Source organism: Schistocerca americana, chromosome 2 (genome assembly GCF_021461395.2).
Source record: "Schistocerca americana isolate TAMUIC-IGC-003095 chromosome 2, iqSchAmer2.1, whole genome shotgun sequence".
NCBI classification, from domain to species: Eukaryota; Metazoa; Arthropoda; class Insecta; order Orthoptera; family Acrididae; genus Schistocerca; species Schistocerca americana.
Window position 1 is genome coordinate 983723934 of NC_060120.1, and position 24478 is coordinate 983748411.

A 24478-nucleotide genomic window follows, 5' to 3' on the forward strand; every position below is an offset into this window, starting at 1 on the left:
ATTTGAAAACACCTAGGACAAGCATGGCAGGCAGACAGATTTTCAGCTTTTCTTCCTGGTACCCACAGCGGCAGAGAATGTCCTTCTGCAGTTTGTACCCAGGAACTTGCTGACCAGCTCTCAACTGCTCCCAAATTGAGCCCAACTTGGTGTTCTGCTCTTGTGGTTGTGCAAGGTAAGCAAACAATACTGGAACCCCAGTAAGCACTGAATTAACAATACCTTGGGCCACCTTGACACTGTGGAGAGATGAACCCTTCTCCTTCTCTTGGAATGTTCTGCTCTATGTATCTGCTACAATATTACCACACCCCCTAATGTGGCGCATGTTGAATCAGAAGGTGGAAATTTGGACAGCCATTTTTATCCATGCAAGCCAGAATCCAACTAAGGGCCTGGTTGTCTGTTTCCAATGTGAATTCTCAGTGTTTGAGGTAATACTTAAATTTCTCTAGCCCAAAGAGGATGGCCAACATTTCCAACTCATGAGTAGAGTATTTCTTCTCAGCTGTATTGGCTGGAGACAGGCACCTAGAGGCATAGGCTAAGGAATCTACTCGCCAACTTGCACCTGAAGCAAACATTGCAGCAACCCAAGAGTTAGTGGCATTGGCTTGGATCGCAAAGGGTTTACTGAAGTCAGGAATGACCAGAACTGGTGCACGTGAGCTTAAGCACATTAAACACAACCTGCTGACTGTGGTTCCAGACAAATGGCTCACCCTTTTTTGTCCAACAGGTTTATGGAGCAGCTAGCTCAGCAAACTTTGGAATGAATTTTTGGAAGAAGTTTGCCTTTCAGATGAAATGAGCTACCCATTTCGTAGTCATAGGAGGGCAGAAACTGTAAATAGCTCAGGCCCCAGACTGATCAGTCCTGATACCATCAGCCAATACTAGATGCCTGAGAAAAGGTATCGCATGTCGAGCTAAGGTAACTTTAGATACGAAATTGTTAAGGCTTATGTGGCCACTTGTTGACAAACTGCCTATTGGCTTCTGTCTTGGATTCTTTGACTGACATTCATCTGATGATTTTATTGACTTTTCACCAGCACAAATGGCTGGCATTGTCAAAGCTTCACCCTCCATCACCGGCAGTGGGGGGTGAAGCTTTGACAATACCAGCCACTCGTGCTGGCGAAACATCAGCAAAATCATCAAAAGAACATTAGCCGAAGAACCCGAGACAGAAGCCGATAGGCAGTTTGTAACTTAAGATGTTTGACAGTTAGCCTTGCTTGCCTCAGACCATCCAAAAACAGTCACAAATGCTCCAAATGCTTGGAGAAACTAGTGCTCTAAATGACAACACTATCCAAGTAGTTATACACACACTTGAACTTCAGATCTCAAGAGCATGGAATCGAGTAACCTAGAAAGAACTGCTGACCTGGTAGAAATGTCAGAAGGCACCCAGTTGAATTCATAGAAGTTCCAATCAGTGCAAAAGGCAGTGGCCACGTTTGGTTCTTTGGCAAGGAGATTCTTGTAATACATCTGGTTAAGACTGAAAATGGAAAAATAGTGGGCTCTGGGGAGAAGTGTGAAACACCCCTGTAGGTCAGGAAGGAGGACAGATTCAAAGATCACTTTCAGATTAAGGACACAATAGTCAACAGTGGAAACCCCCCCCCCCCCCCCTTTGCCCCCACTATTTTTAGGCAAGATGAATATTGTTGATGCATACAGTGAGGTGGACGGCCTTATAACACCCTCAGTGAGCATTTTATCTACCAACTGATGGAATCCTTTCATCGTGTAGAAGGCTGTAGCTACCGGAATGGTACACACTATTGATGTTATGTTGCCTGGGAGTGAGAGGGATGGGTAAAATAAGGATAGAACAACATTCATACCATGATTTTTGGTAATGCTCCTCAGGAAAAGTAACTTTACCAATTAGGTCAATAGGACCTTGATATATTAAGACAAAACCATCCATTATATACAACAATTTGAGAACAATTACTGGTAATTGATAAAACAGTCTCTTGAAAGGTTCTTTTCCTGTGTTAAAAAGCTATACGATTAAGTACAAAATTCAAGAATGCCCCAAATAACAGTGTTCTATACCAGTATAACATGACAGATAAACAGTCTTCAAACCAGGCAGACAGTAAACATGTTTAGTGTATGTTTGAATAAAGTACAACAAATAATTCAGGTTTATCTAAAAGGATTTCATTAAAAGAAAAACAATTAAAACTGGTTGACGTGAAACCACTGCAATGTAGTCTGGACAAACGGCCCCAAAATTACATAACACAGGTCCAATATGCTGCTCACCACACTCCTCCTAAGCAGCCAGTGGCTACACATCCCAAGGCATAACATACAAAGATAGCCTGATGAACAGAGTAGCAACTTTAAGTGAAATGAGTAAAAACTTAGTCATCAGATAAGGATATACGCTGGCTGTATAGAAAAAACAGTTGTGGTAAGTCACTAAATGATAATAAGGATACTGGCCAAGGCAACCATCCCCACTTACACCTGATAGTTAAGAAGTTCAGTGGCCAACCAAGATTCAGCTTCAAATCACACAAGGTGGAAACAGTATATACTTAACTGTCATGTGGGATGGAAAACATAGGTGAAAGGGAGACATGAACAGTTGGCTGGTGAACTCAACCTAAGTTAAACAAAAGATTGCCTGGGAAGTATAACCCTCCAAAATACATGCAACAAAATTTGTCCCCATAAGATGCATAAGCTTCTGGGCTCCCAATAACTGAAGGAAGCGAGTTGGTGATTAGTGCACAATGTACCAGGCAAAAAAGTATTTTGAACATCACATATAATGAAACATTGAACATAACAAAAATTTACATTACCCCAAGGAGCCATAAACCCCAGTAATTTAAAACATTTAACAAAAATTTACGTAATCCCAAGGAGCCCAAAACCCCAATAATTTAAAACACACGAATCACAACTCTATGACAATCACGAAATTGAGGTTATTATGTTTCCATATGAGCAACACACTCCTCAAATTGACTGGCCAGACACAGGAACAGGGAACAACAACAATACAGGAGGCTGAACAGAGTCTGACATAGAAGCAGAAATACAGAAACATGAGCAAGGAAGTGAATCAGTAAGGATTATCACATTCACAGCACGGAGAAGGATCAATCTTTATGAAAGCCACATGGTCTCACCAAATCAATGAACTAAAAGTAGCTTACTGAGCATCCAAAGCCACTGTGCAGTGAGTAGCAGTGTAAAAGCTTGGAGCCACCAGGAGAAGCATGGATATTAATGACCCACTACCTGCTTCTAAATCTGGTTGACCAAATGCATAAGGTGTCCACTCTTGTTTCTGGTGCATGTCCCTCTTGTCCAGAAAATGCCCATCCAGACAAACTTGAAAGTCATACATGTGGTAGACTAAACAACCAATCCATTGCCCCACAGGTCTGCACTATCCGAGCTGCTTCACTCACTGCCTCTCTTTGAAAACAGCGTCAACATCACTCATGGCAAATATGCCACACCCATTTCATGCCAAAGGTCATGTTCCAGGAGATGTGGGATGTGCTATCAATCATGCAATGGTTCATGTGATACAGCCACAATTATGCCGCCCTAGTCTGGACTGCACTGCATGATCTCCCATGATGAGGAGACTCTTCAGATCAAATGTAACAGCAAGCTGACTAAAGTCTTGACTGATTGAGCCAAGCTGACTTACTTCTTGACCACTATGGCTTCCATTCATTTCTTTGACCCTGTGGAGTACCTGTCAAAGGACGATACTCCCCATGCAACTAGTCAGGCAGAGCTCACTCCCATAGTCGCTGGTGACATGCATAGCCCGTGAGTTGTCACCATGCAGCAATGTGCATATCAGCCTACCCCCAACCCCACCCAGGCAGTTGCCTGGGCCACGCCCCACACAGGCGCACTGGCACCCCCACAACAGCAGCCAGTGGTCTACTTTTCGTGAGTCGACTGTGCAGACATTTCAAATGTCCTAGCTTTGTCATAATGAAGTCTCAGTGCACAAAGTACCATATTTACTCGAATCTAAGCCACACTTTTTTTCCGGTTTTTGTAATCCAAAAAACCGCCTGCAGCTTAGAATCGAGTGCAAAGCAAGCGGAAGTTCTGAAAAATGTTGGTAGGTGCCGCCACAACGAACTGCCATGGAATATATGTAGCGTTACACAGGCATGGTTTGTAGGCACAAAGATAAATACTGGTGCCAAAACCTCTGCGTCAGTAAATAAATTAAAAAAAAAAAAGGTGGAAGACGAGTTGCGACCATTGCATTTTCATACATTATCCAACGAAGTAAATACAAACTCCGTATTGTTCATCTTCGAATGTAGCAGAATTTCAGTGTACTATGAAAATCCGACTGGCAAGACTGTTTGGGATGTTTGTCAATATGGCCAACTCTACGTTCTGAAATTTTTCCTACCTGTGACAAGAGATAGTTGCTAATAGGAACTTTTATGAATTTTGAATCACACGCAGTATTCTCTTCACCATAAGAATAATACGAATATAAACATTTTGCCATGTTTTCTTTCATGTTTGCTGCTATCTCATTTAAATCCTGCCTGCCTAATAAACTACGAAACTAGAGTGAGACAACAGCAAACGCGGAAGAATATACGTATCGTGTCATGTTTATATTCGTATTAAGTGATACAGTCAGAAGTGCAGCACGGCAGCTGACTAGATTTTCAAATTTAAGATGACTCTAATTTCTGTGCAGAATTTGATGTACTAAAGAAGCGGCCGCAAAGATTTTCAAACAGAGAAAAATTTTCGCTTAACTCTCGTTCAGAACATGTTCTATCATACGCAGTCTATTATTTGGTTCTTGTTGATCATTATCAAAGAAAGCAGCAGTGTAAGTAACAACAAATAGCAGTCTCTTGCCATTGTTTCGCTAATGAGATGATTCCTCTCTCTTTTTTTTTTTTTTTTATTGTTAGCGGCAGTAGCGCACACAAAAGCAAGCCATGCCGTGAGCGGCGACAGACTGTAAACATGCACTATCAGAATGCGACAAACAATGCATGACACAGTACAGTAATGCATTTTCAGCTTAGAGTGACATATACACCTATAACAAAGAAAATGGCACTTATCAGATCAAAGCAAAATAAGCAATAGATTGAAACCAGACGAAGCACGTGAAAAAGGAAGTGTACCCATACAAATATGGAGGGAGCGCCTGATGCATAGCAATGGCTACCTGGTAAAGCTTAACTGCTAAGCTTACGACTCTAACCAAACTACTGTAGCTGTATCGTCATTCATTCGAACTAAATTGTGTCTCATATTACAGTGGACCAACTTTGATTTGATTTGGAGGTGCGGCCTAAAACTTTTCTCTCCCCTTGAATTTCGAGTCTCAAATTTCAGGTGCGGCTTAGATTCGGGAAATTTTTTTTCCTTTATTTTGAGTCTCATTTTCAGGTGTGGCTTAGATTTGAGTGCGGCTTAGATTCGAGTAAATACGGTAGCCAGCACACACCCCATGTGCTACCTGCCATTGAGACATTGTATCTCGTGAGCCATCTCTCCAGCTCCACTCTCATCTCCAATCAAGCTCCGGATATCACCACCCGTCTCACCGGCTGTTTGTCAGTGACTGCTGCATGTGAACATTTCAGACAGTACCTCTACAAATTTTTTAGTGTACCAACCATTGACAATAAATGTATTGTTATTTAATTACATATTTGATCAATTACTGTTGCCTGAGTCTACACCCTGAACTTGGTGCATGGGTATGGGCAGTAAAAGCCAACTCACCACTTGACAGATGTGAAAACAGTAAAAAATCACTCAGTTCCCACTTCAACGGCGGCACTGACGTGATCTGCAGGCAAAACATGGTGTGATAGTCTTTATCAATAGATGTGACATGGAACCATGAGTGGATCCCCACACAAACATTTCTGTCTTGCCCATAGCCACGTGGCATGTGTGGTTTGAAGTGGAACATTTATTCTTTTTGTATGCATGTCATCTTCGTGTGTGTTGTGATACTCATAGTAAGTGCTTTCCCTTTTATTTTATTTATTTACACATCTTGTTCCATAGGACGAAATTGAGGAGCAACTCTCCAAAGTCATGGAATGTGTCAGCACATGAAATTACAATATCAAAGTAATAGCTTATAAAATGAAACATTTGTGAACCCAAGAAAGTCAAGCCATAAGTTTAAGTAAATGCAATCAACCGTATCACAAAGGAATCAGCTTAATTTCTCAAGAAACTCCTCGGCAGAATAGAAGAAATGACCCATGAGGAATTGCTTCAGTTTGATTTGAAAGCACATGGGTTACTGCTAAGATTTTGAGTACTTTTGGTAGCTTATTGAAAATAGATGCAGCAGAATACTGCACACTTTTGTGCACAAGAGTTAAGGAAGTGAGATCCAAATGCAGATTGGATTTCTGCCTAGTATTAACTGAGTGAAAGCTGCTAATTTCTGGGAATAAGCTGATATTGTTAACAAGAAATGACACTAAAGAATATATATATTGAGAGGCCAATGTCAGAATACTGAGACTAGTGAACAGGGGTTGACAAGAAGTTTGCAAACTTAATCATTTATTGCCCAAACTGCCTGTTTCTGAACCAAAAATATCCTTTGAGAACGGGAAGAGTTACTCCAAAATATAATACTATATGACATAAGTGAATGGAAATAAGCAAAGTAGATTACTTTTCATGTTGAACGATCTGTTACTTCATATACCATTCAAATAGTAAAAATGGCAGCATTGAGTCTTTGAACAAGATCCTGAACATGGACTTTCCATGACAGTTTGCTATGTATCTGAACACGTAGAAAACTGAACTGTTCAGTTACAATGATCATATACCTATTCCGCGAAACTAAAACATCAAGTTTCATTGAATTGCGTGTTAGAAACTGTAAAAACTGAGTCTTACTTTGATTCAGCATTAGCTTATTTTCTACAAGGCATGAGCTTATGCCATGAACTGCACTATTTGAAACTCAGCCAAACGTCCTTTACTACCAAACTGGTGTCATCTGCAAGCAAAAATATTTTAGAATTACGTGTAATATTAGAGGGCATATCATTTATATAAATAAGAAGGAGGAGTGTTCCCAACACTGATCCCTGGGGAACCCCCCCCCCCCCCCCCTCCTCATTTGACTGTGCCCCCTCAGACCCCACATCACAACCAGTCTCAACACTGTGAATAATGACCATTTGCTGTCTGTTGTTAAAGTAAGAGGTGAACCAGTTGTGAGCTGCTCCCCATATTCCATAACAATCCAACTTCTGGAACAGTATTTTGTGATCAACAAAATCAAACACCTTAGTCAAATCAATAATGATGCCTAGCTTTCAAAATATTATGTTTAATTCATCCAGTACCTCGCAGAAAAAAAAGAATATAGAATTTTCAGTTGTTAATCCACTTCTAACTGAACTGTACATTTGATATAAAATGATCAATTATCTTTGCATACCAACCTTTTCAGCAACTTTTAATAAACACTGACGCCATAGAAATAGCTCTAAAATTGTCTTCAATATCCCTTTCTCCCTTATTATAAAGCAGCTTTACTACTGAGTATTTTAATTGTTCGGGAAACTGACCATTCTTAAAGGAAAAACTACAAGCATGGCTAAGTACAGGGCTAACATGTGCAGCACAGTATTTTAATATTCTACTAGGCATTCCATCATGTTCATAAAAATCCTTAGTCTTCAGTGGTTTAATTATTGACTCAGTCTCCCCCTTGTCAGTATCACAGATGAGTATTTCAGATATCAATCTGGCAAAGGCATTTTCTAAGAGATTTGTATGATTCCCTGTAGAAACTAAGTTTTTATGTAATTCACCAGCAATGCTCAGAAAATGGTTGTTAAATACTGTACATGTATCTGACTTACTATTAACAGAAATATTTTTACTATGAACTGACTTTATATCACCGATCTTTTGCTGCTGATCAGACACTTCATTCACAACTGACCGTATGGCTCTAATTTTATCCTGTGAATTAGCTATTCTAATTGTGTACCACAAACTGTTTGGCTTCCTAATAACATTTTTAAGCACTTTACAACACTGTTTGTAATGGGCTACTGTATCTCGATAATGTTTACGTCTAACATTTTGATATAATCCCCACTTTGTTCTACATGATATCCAGATATCTACATGATATCAGCCACCCAGCCTGCCTTTTACTGCTAGATTCCTGTTTAGAATGTTATAAAGGAAAGCAGCTCTCAAAGAGCATAAGAAATGTGTTAAGGAAAGCATTATATTTGTCATCTGTGTTATCAGCACTATAAACACCCTGCCACTCATGTTACTGAACGAGGTTTAAAAAACTCTCTATTGCCATTGGATTAGCTTTCCTACATAGTTTGTAATTATATGTAACATTTGTTTGAGTACAAAAGCCTTTTAGTATTAGACTTTGTGCATCATGGTCTGAAGTTACCACCTACATCACGTCCCCTGTCCCTATCAAGACTATTCCCATCTCCACCCACAATCATTACCTGTTCCTCTTTCGTGAACTTCCTACATAGCTCCTTTATGCTGTCAGTCACCTGGGACAACCCTGCACTAGGCTTCACAATGTGGTGACCTGGTATTCATTCTCCAATACTTCCTGCAACTGCTGGCCCACACCTCTACTACCTAGCAGCAGAATGTTCTTCTTTCTTGTGTGTGAGAACTTAGCTATTTTATTATAATGACGTTGGAGTAACTCCAAAAGGCAACAGAAGATCTGTCGGGACACAGTCGGCTCATGGAGAGTGAGCTACAGACATGGCCTGTACACATGGTCCTAGCTTATGTGGAGCCACCTCGTGAAAATTTGCATGTGCAAAACAGTGCCAAACTGAGCCACTCAATGTTGCTGGCATGACAACTATCACAGGACAAGCGTTGTTTGCAGTATCCTACTTTTGGCTTCATTACCTGTTCATGTGATTTAGCCAAATGGAAGAGTTTTTTTGAAGTAACAGTGTCACTTATGACCTTGCCAAATTTGGACATATCGAGAGAAAGCTTGATCAAAACTATGAAGGACATAATCACCACCTCACCAATGCAGTCCTTGTATAACTATCTGTAGGAGAGATTGATCTGATGGATTTCATTGGCCATTAAGCAATGGGTGCACCAGTTACTGCAATAAGAGGAATGCAGCAACCGGAGACCTCCTCAGCTCCTGTGCCACCTATGGAGCCTTACAGAGTCTGAAATTGTCCCAGACATGTTGTTGCACACTGTCTGGGTGTGCAGTCCCTCTGTACAGGTGCAAACAGTAATTGCCGTGCACACAAACATGCAGCTGGATGCTGTTGCAAACTTGGACAATCAGTACATAATGCACTGGCAACAGTGCCTAGTACTGAGGCCACACCATACCCCTGCCTCCACAACAGCACACATGGTCTCTGACCTACACATTCTAGTGCAGAACTTGGCCACCCAGATGGCAGCACTTACCATTAAAGTCCATCGGTTGGCACTCTTACAGCCAGAGGGCAGCACTTATCACAGCAACAGCCAATCTGGCTACGGGCAACCCAACCCATGCACTCGGCAAGAGAACAAAAGCCATTCTGTCGGTAACGTGCTAACAGTGGAACCACCTTCAAGCGGCAACTGTTGGTACCCTGCCCATTTTGGCAGCAAAGCCACCAAGTGTCATTCACCATGCTCACACCCAAGTACCAGCTATGACCAGGCTATACATACCCAATTGCAATCCAGTATCAAAGCATCAGTTCATAGTGGAATGGGGTGGGGCCTGAGGTACCCTGATTTATCCATTTTTCCTGCAGACATTGTTAAGAGATCATAGCAAAGCCAAAACTGTGCACCTCATGTTGGCAAACAATCCTGCCATAAAAACATATGGTACTAATCACTGGAATGTGGACCTTGGACTTTGACGCACATTTGAGGTGGAGGTCCACTGTGGCCAACATCAATGAGCCGACCCTGGGCGTGGATTTCTTTGGCCACTACAAGCTGCTTTCTGACACTTCAAATGAGCAGATGATAGACTCCACAATGAGTTTGAGGATAGTTGATCAGTGACAGCAAGTAGTATTCTTCAGCATAAAACCTATAGCATGCACTGAACATTTACATAGATATCCTGGAGATATTCCCAGAGATTACTCACCCATCTGGGGCACCGAGGGAAGTCAAACATAAGACACTCCACCACAATATTACCATGCATAACCCCCTCCCTCCCCCAGCTCACGCCGCCCATGTCACCTTGCACCCAATAGGCTCATGGTAACAAAAGCTGAGTTTGACGCCACCTGCCACATGCCATCGTATGACCATCAAGTAGTCTGCGGTCTTCTATCTTACATTTAGTACCGAGGAAGGATAATTTGTGGTGCCCATGTGGGGACTACCATGCACTGCATTCAAGGACAGTGCCAGACAGCTACTTGGGGCCCTACTAGCTTGATTTTAGCTATGCATTGCTGTGCTCGACTGTATTCAGCAAGGTCAGTTGCCAGGTGGCATACACACAGATCCCCATTGTAGTGGTACATGTTGTTATAAAGCATGTTACTAGACTGATGAAAGATGTCCAAAACATGACTCTAATTAGTGGTAGCATAAAGGGCGTCTACTGTGCCTGTGTTTTTTGGAATTTCTGTGTAGATACGAGAAAGAATAATCTGGGCATAGTTGCGGATCCTGGACAGACTACTATGTGTGCTGCACTTAAACAATTGGTTCATGGTAGGCAACAGCTACTCGCTTTGTTTTTGTGCACATTATTGGAATCAAAATGCTTGTGGGTTGCATATGACTGCAAGTTGCTTGTGGTGTACCAGGCAGTGAATTACTTCTGTTCATCAGTAGAAGCCCAGTCTTTCATTATTTTGGCTGACCACAAGCTGGTAACTCAGGTTTTGGAGCAACAACATCAACTGTTCACCATCACAACTACAACAGCTGGGATACGTGTTACAGTTCCCCACCGACATATGCCACATTTCTGGGATGGACAATGTCATCGCCAACTGCTTGTTCACAGTTGCACGGTTATCTCCTTCACCTTTGTAGTTTGGGGATGTCGCCCAAGAACAGGAAAATGATGAGCAAGTGGGCAGCTTCCAACATGACACCTCCAGTAGCCTACAACTGGAACTAGTGCCCTTTCCTGATTCCTCCTGCAAGCTTTGGTTGATGTTTCAAAAAGTGTACATCACCCATTTCTCCAAGAGAAATTCTGATGCAGTGCATCTAAATGATATCCATCCCCATGCTTCCATTGGTGCCTTCCCTGACATAACACACTGTTTTGCACACATCCACAAGGACATTTTGGGCCCCCTTCCTCTGTCCAAAGGGAAGTGGTGTCTACTTAAGTGGTGGACCATTTTGTGCACTGGCCAGAGGCAGTGCCAATAGTGGATGTCACCACTGAGACCATTGCCACTACCTTTGTTGACTCCTGGGTGGTAGGCTTCAGCAGTCACAAACAACAGACCATGGCAGCCAGTTCGACAGCGTGCTGTTTACACATCACCCGTCTGTGTGGTGTGTGGCTACATCAAATGACCAGCTACCACCAAGCATCTAACAGCATGGTTGAGCTGTCCAGAGGATGCTGAAATTCTCCTTGACATTTCACAACATCGCCTGGATGGAGGCTCTTCCACTCATACTCCTGAGCCTGTGACTAACACTGAAGTACTAGTTCTGCATCTCACTTGTAGACCTCATCTACAATCAGTTGCTCGCCATCCCCAGTGAATTCATGAAGGAGGTACCATCGCCACCCAATACCTCAGCCCCACCACTTGAAGAACATCTGTACAGTCACATGGCTGACCTCTGACCACCTGCACTGATGCAGCACAGTACCAGCAGAGTATTTTTTCATGCTGGTTTACAATGCTGCATGCATTTTAAGTTGTGCATGGACATGGACAACCACCACTCAGGCAGCCCTACTTGGGACCACACCATTTGATCACCAGCAATAAGAAGACTCTGCAGATCGAATGTAATGGCAAACTGACTACATTCTCAATCGATAGAGTCCAACGACCTTATGTCGTGACCACTCTCATCATCGTTCAGTTCTTCAACTGGCAGAGAAGCAGTCAGGCAGAGCCCGCTCCTGTAGCCACTGATGACACACAGACCATGCCCCACACATGGGCAATGGTCACCCCCACCACAGCAGCTAGTGGACTATGTCATATGAACTGGCCGCCAGTCGATTTCAAATGCCCATGGTGCATCATGATGCTGTCACACTGCATTACGCAGCTACCTGCTGCCTGCCATTGAGGCACTTGTCTCCACCGGGCCACCAGGTCACATCTCTCTGCCTCTGACGCATCGGGTGTGGAGGTTGGATCAGCTCCCAATCCAGTCTCTGTGCCTGTTCCAATTGAGATCCGGACACCATCTCTCACACTACAGGGCTTGTCCACTGCAGTTTGAGGATCTGCATTTGAGTCCTGATGACACTGCGTTTGTGCAGACCTAGTCTCTCCATAGTCTCTATGTCCCCGCTGCTGCGTGCATCAAGGACCCATTGATTGTCACACCAAGTTTATGTATCAGGTGTTTCAAGAACTCAATGTAATATTTATAGTACATCTATGTGAACATTTTTCTTCATGTCTTTTATTCATGTTTAACCATACTTTGTTTGTGTGCCAGCGTCCTCCAAGTTGACATCTCTGCATTGAACATTTCAAACCACAAATTACCACGGACAGCTCCCAGAAGTCACTGCTGTCACTAGTGAGCCATGCAAGCACAAACGCACTATGCGTCCAGCCAGACACAGATGACACCATGTGCTGCCACCCAATCACAACTGACTGGCCTGCTGCCATGGGACTTGGACTGACATAAACACAAGAATGCAAGACACAAACATTTGCTGGATGCAGACGTATTGCTTCAACTATTGGCAGCTACAGAGCTCTGTTCTCAAATGGGGATCTATGTGGTAGCTGTACCACAGAATCATGTAGACAACAGCGTACTAGCATTTGCCCGCGAGCGCTGATTTTATTGTTAGGCCAACCTTTGGCAACTTTTTAGTGCCCATGACTGAAGAAGAAACAAAAGGGAAAACCAGTGCGAGCTAGACCCCCATGCCTTGTGGACATTTATGCTGATCTCAGATTCTGTCATCCATGCGCTGTGTGAATCGAGTACAAAGCGTGCACTCCATCAATGCAGTGACAAAATTAGAACAGGTGCCAATTGTTTGCTCTGTCCCATCATGTCTGCAAATTAAGTGGTGCCCCAGGAGATGAGAGGTAATTTGTGCATTCAAATGGACTCACTCCCTATGTCTCTCTGCAGCTGCAAGGCCATACTATGCACTGAACTTGTAAGGAGTGTGCACCATCTGGGATCAGCAGTCGAGCTATTTATCGCAGTCATGTGGACATTTCAGACAGTATTTCTGCAACCTTTTTTTTTTTTTTTTTTTTTTTTTTTGCACCAACTGTTGTCAATAAATGTAATATTATGTAATCATTTGTTTGATCAGTTACTGTCACCTGAGCTTACACTCTGAACTTAGTGCAAGGGTGCAGCAGTAAAAGCTGGCTCGCCAAATGATGGACTTGAAAGCAGTAAAAACCATACATTACCTGCTTCAGTTGTGTGACTAAAGGGATTAAATTCTTCCCCTACACCTTCTTTGTTTTGGTGGTATCTTTAATTTTCACTCCATTCTTACTATTTTATGTTTACAAATTTGTCTCTGTATTATATGTGAATGATCTCTTACTTATTTTATTCACTGTGTGAACTTACCGCATTTACTACATTGATGTTTAAATCAATATTTGTGCTTCACTGAAATAATTTGATTTGTATTTGTTTCAGTGCATGTTAATGGTAGGAGGTACACTATTCTGTGAACAGTGAGGACTATTTTGCACTTTGCTTAATATATAACTGTAATGATTTTTTGGTAGGATTAATGATGAGTTATGAATAGTCAGGTAGGATTTGGAACCAAAACACTTTGTCTTTGTCTAGCAGTTGCATTTCAGTTAATATTGTTTTTATGATGAGCATTTAACCTTGGTGAGAAGGATTTTCCGTGTCTATAAATGCCAACATTGTACGAAGAAGTAGTCAGCTGGACTGCATGTATTTTAAGCTTTAGTCTTCGTTTAGATAAGCAGTCTACTTTCTACAGTCGTGCTGCAGATGTCTGATTTGCAATAGTGTATTCTTCCTGAAGAGGCTATGATGTGCATGTTCCTCCATATTCTTTTCAGCAATATATTTCATACAGGGGTAATGATTATGTATTCCTTTGCCCAACGAATTATAGGCACTATTTTCAGTTGCCATAGGTTACACTTTTATGTATTTGCATTGTGTGTTCCTTGGAAATGAAAGGCTGTATCCAGTCTGCTTTGATATATAGGTTTTTTCCATGGTGCCACTTTCCATGATTTCAGTTTTTTGAGTGTTTTGTTGCTAAGCTTAGAACTTGCAACCCTTCTCTCTGTGGGATGTATTGTGTTTACTTTTTGTATCAATCTTTCATGAAATATCATATTATTGAACATCAGATGTAATTTATTCCCTGTTTTCTCCATTACATTAACACATGCACAAATAGAAACATGAGTAATGCTCATTTTGCAGCTGGTGCACAGAAACAGGTACCAGTAACTACCAGAGAGATTGAAATATTCTGGAAAGTTATAAACAGTAAATATGTGGGAAGCCTTTTGCAATTTGATGACTTTATGTACATTAAGTCTTATTGGATCTTGGGATTTCTTACTTGGCTGTCTGACATAAATGCTGTCTTGGCATCATTTATGAGACCATTTATGACTACCATTTAATTACTGAAATATTGTTCATTAATTAAACACTCAACTTTTTCTGTGTTTATTGGCCTTTTTAAACTTTTATGCAGATGAACAGTACAAACTATAGTTAAAACAGAGTGGAGTTCTTCCTGCATAATATAGAATCATTTCTTTTAAGTTAAGACACTTTACACAAATAAACATGCTGTTCTGTTTATTTATTATTTATTTATTGCAGAAAAACTGAAATAAGTTATGCCAATGATACATCAGAGTAGCATTACTTACATGTTAACCAGGTCATGTATTTTAATCAGTGTTTACTCCTCCAAAGCTCATGTAAACTGACAAGAACAGTGACAGATTGAGCAAAAAAGTTTATGAGCAAGTTTTTGAGGATGGTTTCGTATGTGTCAAGAAATCATAATACAGGTTTCCTATTGAGATATTGGACAGAATCTGCAAGAACATCAAATTGGTTAATGTCTTCATCAGGCATTATGTGATCAGCACATAGTCATATTTACAAACCAATTTGTGATATGAATATAAAATGACTTGTTCAAAATCATTACTATTTATCATGCGAATGAACCGTGGAACATGAAACTAAGTATTAACATTTATATTGTATCAGGTTACTTAATTATACAGTCCTATAGTAATGGTAATAGCAAATGAATGTTACAAATGCGACATTAAAAGCTTTTACTGAAAACTCTACGTATTTCTTCAAATTCAGTATTGAAGAACTTCCAAGTGTGTCTTGACAACAGTCAACTCAGAATGAGCATCATGTGCTTACTTAGGACAGAATAGCCAAAATAAAATATGGACTGGCAGCAAATCAATAAAATGTATAATTATCCCTTTTTAAATTTCAGGCATTGTTTCGATCTGTAGCAATGATGGTTCCAGATTATGCTTTGATTTCTGAAATTGTTCTGTATTCCTTTGGCTTTGTAAGTGCACGGCCTTTAGCAGTTAAAATTGTGGCAACCTACAGGCTTTGTTCAGAGCAACTGTCATCTCAGCATCATTATGATTATGGTATGTATCTTGTGACTCATTCTATTGCAGTGTAATTTACACATAGAAATTCAAATCCAAACCATGAACATAAAAAGCACCCATTACCAACAGTCTACATTCCACACTCTTAAACTACTTCTCAGGCACATTTTTATGGCAGTTAAATGTAAATAAATGCTGTAGTTAAACGTCAATAAATGCTGTAGTATAGAAATTTGATTTATATAACTCACTGCATGACTAATATTGCTAGTTTTCATATTGATGAGAAACAGAAAGTTGAGTTTGTTTACAAGCCATATTTTTGCACTAGAAATCAGATTTTTTTATTATTTATATGTGATAAGATGTATTGGATTACTTATAGACTGCAGAGAATGAAGAGAGAGAGTGTCAGATTCAGAAACGAGGCCCCGTAAGTCTCAACATTGGTCTTACTGCAGATATTTAATTAGGGTTGTCATATTTTGGTCAAATATTGTGGGCCATCAGACCAACCACGTTTTTCTCTGTTTCCCAAGGCTTCCTTTTATCAAGGTAGCCAGTGCTGTGGAATTCAGTCCCATTTGACATTATTTACAAAGTTGAATTTGTGGCTTTGACCCAGGTGTGTCAAAATGGAGAGTAAAAACGTGGTTCTTCACAAATGAGCCTTATAACTGCTTTTTTGGAGATTATAAGCTTGAAATTAACCTTTTATACAAATGGAAATTCCTAAGCTGTTTTGTTCTGTCTTATGTTTTCGGACTGCAGTTCTAAACACGTGACACAACTAAGTTATTTTTCAGATGTGTCATCAAGCCTACAGTGTAATTTTATTTTTGTATTAAATTTGTTTCATGTATGTGCTACTATGTATTTTGCTGAGATGAAAGTGAAAATATAAAATTATGTGTTCTTAGGGATGCGAGCAGTGAAATCTGTGTTAACTGCAGCTGGAAACTTAAAACTGAAATATCCACAAGAATCAGAGGACATTCTAATGCTACGATCAATCAAGGATGTTAATTTGCCTAAGTTTCTTACACATGATCTTCCTTTATTCCAGGTACATAGTATTGTTTATGAATTAACTGTTGATACATTTCTAATTTATTGTTTTACAATACTGGAAATAAATGATGAAGCAAAAATAAATTTTCAGGGCATTACTTCAGATTTATTTCCTGGTGTAGAACTTCCAGCACCAGATTACACAATTTTAAACAGAGAAGTTGAGACAGCTTGTGAAACACACAACATACAGTGCACAGAACCTTTTCTTGAAAAGGTGCAGCAAATATATGAAATGATGATAGTACGACATGGTTTCATGATAGTTGGTTTTCCATTTGGTGGGAAAACTACAGCTTACCGCATGTTAGCTGCTGGTCTAGCACTGATTGAGGAAAAGGTAAGATAGTCAAGTGATAACAAATAAATCAGTAAGAAAATAATTTCTTGGTGCATGTGAACACACTATAAGAGTATGGAAGCTATGTAATGGCAGAGTGTAAACAAACACTGTCCAAGGGGAGAGGAATGAAGTGGAGGATGAAGCCTTCTCACCCTCTCAGAAGGGTGCCATCCAGTGTCTTGAGTTCTGTGTTCTGAAAAAGCAGAAATGAGAAAATGGTCATAGGAATTACTGATCTCTTTTGGTGTTGTGTTGTGAGGGAAATACTCAGACCTCATTAGGGGCATGCTTAGTCTCTTCACTCATTTGAAACTAAGAAAATAAAACAACAAGGAACACTCAACACATAGCAAAGCAGAGTACATAAAGCAAACAATTGTTTGATGAGGGTGGCAGAGTCATAAACATCATAGTTCAGGCCTGGCCTTTATTAGTATTCTAAGCAACCATAGTTCAAAACACTCTTCACCTGAAACTGGCATTCTGTGGTTGGTAATGACATATATATGGTAGTTCAGTCCCAGCATCCACCAACGTACTAAGAAACTATAGTTCGAAACATATCCCCCCCCCCCCCCAGCCCCCCACCCCCACCCTCCTAACCTAAAAATACCATGATAAAGTGTCCACATAACACTCCTGAAAGGACGAAGTATTAGCAAGTAAAAATAAACTATTATGCACTTTCTTCTTTTTATATTAAAAGAAATTTAGTTTAGTTACAGTTAAGGTAGTTTATGGTCTATTTCAGTTTTATAATATATAAAATAGATTAGTTACAGGTAAGGTAGTATATGCTCTATTTCAGTTTTATAATATATAAAAGAGATTGAAAATTCAATTTAGATTTTATGGTCTGTATTAGTTTTATAACATATGAAGGATATTGAAAATACTGTTCAGATTTTAGCTTTTGAGACGTGTTCAGATATTCCTACAGACAAGTGTAATTACAAATGTTCTGAAGTAGCATTGACTTGTGACAGTTGGATAAGAGAAACTAGTGCTCATATTGAAGGCATATAGATGGCTGTTTTCCCTTGCTGCATTTGCAAGGGAACAGGAAAGGGAATGGCTAGTAGTGGTACAAAGTACCATGTGCCATACACCATGTGATGGCTTGTGGAGTCTGTTTGGAAATGTAGGTGTGACATATTTGCTGTTGCGTGACTGGCACATTGAATGTTGTCAGTTATTTTCTATTAAGGTGTATACCAGTTAACATGTTGCTACATTAAATGTCTTTATTGTTGTATACAAGAATAGGATGCAACATATTTCCTACCATAAATCTAAATTGCACATTGCTGTAAAAGTAGAAACAATGTTTGAGAATTTTAAGGAACAAAATTTCGAAAGGTAAGAACAAAATCACAGTAAAAGTTAATTTGGATCTCATGCCAACAAAAAGACAGTAAGATCAGGAGAAACCAGTGAAAGATGTGAAACAGCTACCAAATTCTTCAACCAAAATGAACTGTAAATTACTAATATGCTGTTTTATCTGATTGTAATTTTCAAATGGCAGTAATACTGCATCTCATCAACCAGGTTTAGCCAAGAAGGGAAAAATATAAGAACATGCTGAAAAGTAATGACTCCAAATTTTTTACATGAAAACTCTTAAAGACTTTTAAATAAAACAAACATTATTAACATTCTACATCTTTATTCTTAGTGTCTATATATTTATTTCTCAACATAGCTGCTCTGGCAATGAACACGTTTCTTCCAACAAGACATCAGTTTTTTGATATTAACAGTGTAGAATGTTTCACTTTGCTGATAGGGCCACAACCTCACCTCTGCTAGCACTGTTTCATCATTATCGGAGATAATTCCTCGAAGGTGTTATTTGTTTTGAAGACAGATGAAAATTGGATGGAGACAAGTCGATTGTTGCAGATCCAGCAGTTCTTGTGTATGGTCTGGCATTGTAATGCTGAATGAGAGGGTGCTCCATGTGTGGACAAACTCTTCAAATTCGAAACTCAACTAAAGTGCACGGTTTCTCACAAACCAACATTGTTACATTACACACTGCCATGTTATATGCTACAATTTGGAGCCCTCTAGTGCTTGAAGTCTGCAAATATGTGGTCATGAACAATAAAGATATAGAATGTTAATAATGTTTCCTTTCTTTAAAATGTTTTAAGAGTTTTCACATAGAAAATTCAAAGGCACTACTTTTCAGCATGCCCTTATACAGTTTTGTAAGATCATAATTGGGCACTCAGTGACAGTTTACTTGATGAATGTTGACGATTAGTCCCCAGGATACACAGTAGATGACAAATTTAATTTTTGCTGAAAATATTATTCAATACTACAGATCAAGTTTTGTTTGCAAAGTATTCTACATCTAAATCTACATGGATATCTGCTAATCACACTTACCGTATTTACTCGACTCTAAGCCGCACTTTTTTCCGGTTTTTGTAATCCAAAAAATCATCTGCGGCTTAGAATCGAGTGCAAAGCAAGCGGGAGTTCTGAAAAAAATTTGGTGGGTGCCGCCACAACTAACTTCTGCCGTCGAATATATGTAGCGCTACACAGGCATGCTTTGTAGGCACAAAGATAAATACTGGCACCAAAATCTCTGCGGCAGTAAATAAATTAAAAAAAAAGTGGAAGACGAGCCTTTTTCCTCCACCCAGAGTTTCGACCACTGAATTTTGGTACATTATCCAACGAAGTAAATACAAATTCTGTATTGTTGATCTTCGAATGTAGCAGCATTTCAATGTACTACGAAAATCCTACTGGCAAAACTGTTTGGGATGTTTGTCAATATGGCCAACTCTACGTTCTGAATTTTTTCCTACCTGTGAGAAGAGATGGTTGCTAATAGGAACTTTTATGAATTGTGAATCACATGCAGTATTCTCTTCGCTATAAGATTAATACGAATATAAACATTTTGCTATGTATTGTTTCGTGTTTACTACTATCTCATTTAAATCCTGTCTGCCTAATAAACTACGAAACTAGAGTGAGACAACAGCAAACGCAGAAGAATATACATATCGGGTCTACTATCTATGACTAAGGAATGACGTCATTGTTCAAAGCCAACGGGTTGTATCCCCTGCTGCACTAGACCCTGCATATCATGTCATGTTTATATTTGTATTATTCTTATGCCTGATAATGATACAGTCAGAAATGAAGCACGGCAACTGACTAGATTTTTAAATCTAAGATGACTCTAATTTCTGTGCAGAATGTAATGGACTAAAGACGCCTGTAAAGATTTTCAAACGGAGAAAAATTTTCGCTAAAATTTCGTTCAGAACATCATCTATCATACGCAGTCTATTATTTGGTTCTTGTTGATCATTATCAAAGAAAGCAGTTGTGTAAGTAACAACAAATGTTTCGCTAATGAGACGATTCCACTCTATTTTTTATTTGTAAGCGGCGGTAGCGCGCACAAAAGCAAGCCACGCCGCGAGCGGCGACAGGCCGTAAACAGTCATTATCAGAATGCGACAACCAATGCATGACACAGTACAGTAATGCATTTTCAGCTTAGAGTGACGTAAACACCTATAACAAAGAAAACGGCGCTTATCAGATCAAAGAAAAATAAGCAATCAATTCAAACCAGACGAAGCACGTGAAAAAGGAAGGATATCCGTATAAATACGGACGGAGCGCGTGACGCGTAGCAATGGCTACCTAGTAAACCGTAACTGCTAAGCTTACGACTTGAACCAAACTACTGCAGCTGTATCGTCATTCATTCGACCTAAATTGTGTCTCATATTACAATTAGACGAACTTTGTTTCGATTTGGAGGTGCGACCTAAAACTTTCTCTCCCCTTGAATTTCGAGTCTCAAATTTCAGTTGCGGCTTAGATTCGCGAAAATTTTTTTTCCTTGATTTCGAGTCTCATTTTTCAGGTGCGGCTTAGATTCGAGTGCGGCTTAGATTCGAGTAAATACGGTAATTGCCAGGCAATGGTAGCCCAGAGATTTTGTAACTAATACCTGGAAACAAAGTGGTTTATCTTGGGTACAGAGAACTTCACTTAATGCAGCTAACCAGCTATAATCCAGGTTATGAAGATGCAGTATGAGTAACATTGCAGAATTCTTAACTTGGCAACAAATAACCAGTTTCCTGATTACAGTAGCAATGAGACAGGTCACATTACATATTAAATTCAGTTCATTGGCCAATAACTTCAATGAATCTGAAAAAAAAAAACAGATATCCATTACACCTACATGAAAAGGCATTGCCTGCTTGAACAGAATACATGAATTTTGTGAAAATAACTGTAAAGGAGACAAAAAAAATATTTAACCACTTTTCTAACAATAACGATTTATCAGTGTACTTTGGCCTCTGTAAAGAATTCACTACAGAGACAGCAATATTATATGACCTCACAAACTCAGTTTTGGCAGTTCTGATAGAATTAAACAAGAGAAATTGTGATGTTAATGTTTTCTGTGATCATTGCAACTTATTTGATTGTGTGGATCACATTACTCTGCAGGGGTGTCTAACGGGTGAAATAATATCCTAACAGCATAAAATGAAGGGCTACATTAACATATGATACCATAGAAATAAGTTTATATTGTAGTGTAGAAACATTAAATATGGTGTCCACAAGTTTTGGATCTTGACCTACATAAATTATTTACTCAGAAGAATGGAGTATTCTTCATAACAAATGATACTGTATTTGCTGATGACACAATAATACATTCTGCTGAATGATGAGTATGACACTTGTCAAAATGTTGTTGTACTTGCACCTGCCTGTAGAACCAAGATATTTTCATCAAATTAACCAAATGATGATGATCTTGCAAAAACTCATTTCATGTGCTTCTAAGTGAATAAAAGTGAGTTAAAGGTACCAGAAGCACAGATCAGTAGCCATGAAGCTCCATGTTTGAAGTTCCTTGACATCCAAATCGATAATAAAGTGAGGTGGCTCCATATTGTATATATGTTAACCAAAATGCTCAGTTTTGCATCTTTTTCACTTAGACCTGTAGGCAGGCTTCCCTACATAATTTTCATGCTCTCCCATCTATATTCTCAAACAAAAATCTATAACGGGTTAACTCTATAACAGGTTTATTGGTAGACATCAACTAGGAAACTGAAAATTATCAGATATTCAAAATTAAAGAGGAAGAATAACTTACTATCCACTCCTACAATTTACTAGAATATTTGGACTTATCTTCACTTTGCTCATATAATTATACCAAAACAGCAAATTAATATAATAGAGGGAAACATTCCACGCGGAAAAAATATATTTAAAAACAAAGATGATGTGACTTACCATACGAAAGCGCTGGCAGGTCGATAGAAACACAAACAGACACATACATACACACAAAATTCAAGCTTTTGCAACAAACTGTTGCCTCATCAGGAAAGAGGGAAGGAGAGGGAAAGACGAAAGGAAGTGGGTTTTAAGGGAGAGGGTAAGGAGTCATTCCAATCCCGGGAGTGGAAAGACTTACCTTAGGGGGAAAAAGGACGGGTATACGCTCACACACACACACATATCCATCCACACATATACAGACACAAGCAGACATATTTAAAGACAAAGAGTTTGGGCAGAGATGTCAGTCGAGGCAGAAGTGCAGAGGCAAAGATGATGTTGAATGACAGGTGAGGTATGAGTGGCGGCAACTTGAAATTAGCGGAGATTGAGGCCTGGTGGGTAACGGGAAGAGAGGATATATTGAAGAGCAAGTTCCCATCTCCGGAGTTCGGATAGCTTGGTGTTGGTGGGAAGTATCCAGATAACCTGGACGGTGTAACACTGTGCCAAGATGTGCTGGCCGTGCACCAAGGCATGTTTAGCCACAGGGTGATCCTCATTACCAACAAACACTGTCTGCCTGTGTCCATTCATGCGAATGGACAGTTTGTTGCTGGTCATTCCCACATAGAATGCATCACAGTGTAGGCAGGTCAGTTGGTAAATCATGTGGGTGCTTTCACATGTGGCTCTGCCTTTGATCGTGTACACCTTCCGGGTTACAGGACTGGAGTAGATGGTGGTGGGAGGGTGCATGGGACAGGTTTTACACCGGGGGCGGTTACAGGGATAGGAGCCAGAGGGTAGGGAAGGTGGTTTGGGGATTTCATAGGGATGAACTAACAGGTTACGAAGGTTAGGTGGACGGCGGAAAGACACTCTTGGTGGAGTGGGGAGGATTTCATGAAGGATGGATCTAATTTCTGGGCAGGATTTGAGGAAGTCGTATCCCTGCTGGACAGCCACATTCAGAGTCTGGTCCAGTCCCGGAAAGTATCCTGTCACAAGTGGGGCACTTTTGTGGTTCTTCTGTGGGGGATTCTGGGTTTGAGGGGATGAGGAAGTGGCTCTGGTTATTTGCTTCTGTACCAGGTCAGGAGGGTAGTTGCGGGATGCGAAAGCTGTTGTCAGGTTGTTGGTGTAATGGTTCAGGGATTCCGGACTGGAGCAGATTCGTTTGCCACGAAGACCTAGGCTGTAGGGAAGGGACCGTTTGATGTGGAATGGGTGGCAGCTGTCATAATAGAGGTACTGTTGCTTGTTGGTGGGTTTGATGTGGACGGACGTGTGAAGCTGGCCATTGGACAGGTGGAGGTCAATGTCAAGGAAAGTGGCATGGGATTTGGAGTAGGGCCAGGTGAATCTGATGGAACCAAAGGAGTTGAGGTTGGAGAGGAAATTCTGGAGTTCTTCTTCACTGTGAGTCCAGATCATGAAGATGTTACCAATAAATCTGTACCAAACTTTGGGTTGGCAGGCCTGGGTAACCAAGAAGGCTTCCTCTAAGCAACCCATGAATAGGTTGGCATACAAGGGGGCCATCCTGGTACCCATGGCTGTTCCCTTTAGTTGTTGGTACGTCTGGCCTTCAAAAGTGAAGAAGTTGTGGGTCAGGATGAAGCTGGCTAAGATGATGAGGAAAGAGGTTTTAGGTAGGGTGGCAGGTGATTGGTGTGAAAGGAAATGCTCCATCGCAGCGAGGCCCTGGACGTGCGGAATATTTGTGTATAAAGAAGTGGCATCAATGGTTACAAGGATGGTTTCCGGGGGTAACACATTGGGTAAGGATTCCAGGCGTTTGAGAAAGTGGTTGGTGTCTTTGATGAAGGATGGGAGACTGCATGTAATGGGTTGAAGGTGTTGATCTACGTAGGCAGAGATATGTTCTGTGGGGGCTTGGTAA

General features: G+C 40.3%; 1 protein-coding gene across 1 annotated transcript in view; it reads left to right on the forward strand.

Annotated features, from left to right (window-relative positions):
* The window catches only part of LOC124596265 (dynein axonemal heavy chain 7), a 1038560-nt gene that overhangs the window by 418708 nt on the left and 595374 nt on the right, over positions 1–24478 (forward strand). The window contains 3 exon segments of the mRNA XM_047135340.1: positions 15719–15884; positions 16769–16914; positions 17011–17259. Of these exon segments, the coding sequence (XP_046991296.1) occupies positions 15719–15884; positions 16769–16914; positions 17011–17259 (561 nt within the window).